At 61.7% G+C, this 2000-nt stretch overlaps 1 protein-coding gene across 1 annotated transcript in view; it reads left to right on the plus strand.

The window, feature by feature from the left end:
* LOC104496374 (zinc finger protein 239-like) overlaps nt 1-2000 on the plus strand; it is a gene marked incomplete at its 3' end in the record, with an annotated part of 2938 nt that overhangs the window by 481 nt on the left and 457 nt on the right. Inside the window, exons 3-6 of the mRNA XM_010139480.1 lie at nt 11-298; nt 1112-1206; nt 1420-1592; nt 1714-1869. Of these exons, the coding sequence (XP_010137782.1) occupies nt 11-298; nt 1112-1206; nt 1420-1592; nt 1714-1869 (712 nt within the window). The remainder of the gene's footprint in view (nt 1-10; nt 299-1111; nt 1207-1419; nt 1593-1713; nt 1870-2000) is intronic.

The following is a 2000-nucleotide window of genomic DNA, read 5'->3' on the forward strand; positions in this document are numbered from 1 at the left end:
CCTTCGCCAGCCTCACCAGCTGGAAGGAGCACCGGGCCTGCGTGCACAGCGAGGAGCGGCGCTTCGCCTGCACCCTCTGCCACGCTGCCTTCAAGAGGAAGCGGGACGTGCGGACGCACTACGCGCGGAAGCATGAGGGCCGGGTGAAACGCCCGCTCTGCTCCGTCTGCGGGAAGATCCTCAGCTCCCGGACAGCGCTGGTGTTCCACATGCGGACGCACACCGGGGAGAAACCGTACGAGTGCGGCGTGTGTCATGCCAGGTTTGCTCAGCCGTCGCAGCTGAAGATCCACACCAGGTCAGCCCGCGCTCCTGCCACCCCCGTACCGCTCCCGGCGTGCCCAGGGCCTTCGCTCCTTTTTCCACCCCGGTTGTGAGTCACTCCCCTTGCATGTCAGTGTAGCGGGAACACCGGAACATCATCTGTGCTGTAGCGTGTGTGGTTAATTCTTTGACGTAACGGCTTTGTCCGCAGCTGCTTGTTGCATCAGTTTCTGAAGGGATTTGGAAACAGATGCGAGCTCTGCCCGGCCCCGTGAGCAAAAGCCAGATGTCTTGGTCCTCAGAGTGAGTGACGGCCTTCACTGGTGAAGAGGAGCACAGGCTGATGGATCGGTCACGGCCCTCGGGGCCTCTGCTCGCTCTGTATCACCCCGAGCGAGTCATTCCTCTGCTGGCCTTGGCTCCTGGCTCCCCGTGGAGTCACGGCGTGAATCGCTCTGGTGACGGCTGTGTTAGCCGCGTCCCCTCTGGGGGAGGGCAAATCACCCCGGGGAGTTTCCAGATGGGGAGCCCAGCTGCTGGCTGCTCACAGGAGGTTCACAGGGGGCAGGAGAAGTCCCCGCACAGCAGGGTCAGAGCCTTTCCTCTGTCTCCTCAGCGATTTAAATGATTTAAACAGGCAGCAGCCTGTTGCCGCCCTGACGCTGGGACTGGAGCTGTAACTGGGGGGAAAAGGGTGCGTTTGGTAGAGCAAGAAAAAGCTAAAGCTCTAAATGGGGATGTTAGGGCTGTTGTGTGGCGCTTCTGCTCATCGGCTCCATCCGGAGCAGCCACCTCACTGTGAAAACACCCTCCGGGAGCTCATGTCTTGGCATTGCCCTTCGTTCAGGTCCCACACTGGGGAGAAGCCCTACATCTGCGAGGACTGCGGGGCTTGCTTTGCTGACAGAGGCAAACTCCCCGGCCACAGGAGGACCCACACAGGTGGGTGAGTGTTAACTCTCCCCACTCCTCCCGCCTGGTCCCTCCCTTCACACCCTCAGAGATTTGGGATTTAGGGGCAACATGTTGTTACATTTTGTGACTCGACGAAGAGCTTCGAGCACCAGGAAGTTGCTGCTGGGGGTAGGAGGGTGCTGGAAACCAGCTCTGAGCTCCTGAGGGGACTCACAAAGTTGCCTTTTTCTCTTCTCTCAGGAGAGCGGCTTTTCAGGTGCGACGTGTGTGGGAAACATTTTGCCACCAACGAGTACTTGAAGTGCCACAAACGGTGCCACCTGGGCGCGAAGCCCTACACGTGCGGGGTGTGCGGGAAGGCGTTCGGCCTGAGGGCCTCGCTGGCCCAGCACAGCCACGTCCATGCGGGTAACGCACGCACCAAACCCCCTGGGGTGGGGAGAACAAACGCTCCGCGCTGCATACGGGAGTGCTGGGGGCAGAAGCACCTGCCGTCTGAGCGCAGCAGGGGCCGGGTCTCGCTTGTTCGCAGAGAGCCGCCCGTACTTCTGCGAGCAGTGCGGGAAGACCTTCACCCAGCAGGGCGCCCTGCGGCGGCACCAGCGCATCCACACCGGGGAGAGGCCCTACAAGTGCCGCGCCTGCGAGAGGACTTTCACCGACATGTCCACCCTGCGCAGACACGTGGCGGTGCGCTGCCGCCCTGGCGTCCTGGGGCTTCACGCTGGTGCTTCGTGACCTTTGTGACATAAAAAACGGGGACGAGTGAATGGTGGCGTCAGGGCTGATCCCCCCTCGGAGCTAGCCCCTAAACGGGGGTT

The sequence above is a fragment of the Buceros rhinoceros genome, unplaced genomic scaffold (genome assembly GCF_000710305.1).
Source record: "Buceros rhinoceros silvestris isolate BGI_N320 unplaced genomic scaffold, ASM71030v1 scaffold31407, whole genome shotgun sequence".
NCBI lineage: Eukaryota > Metazoa > Chordata > Aves > Bucerotiformes > Bucerotidae > Buceros > Buceros rhinoceros.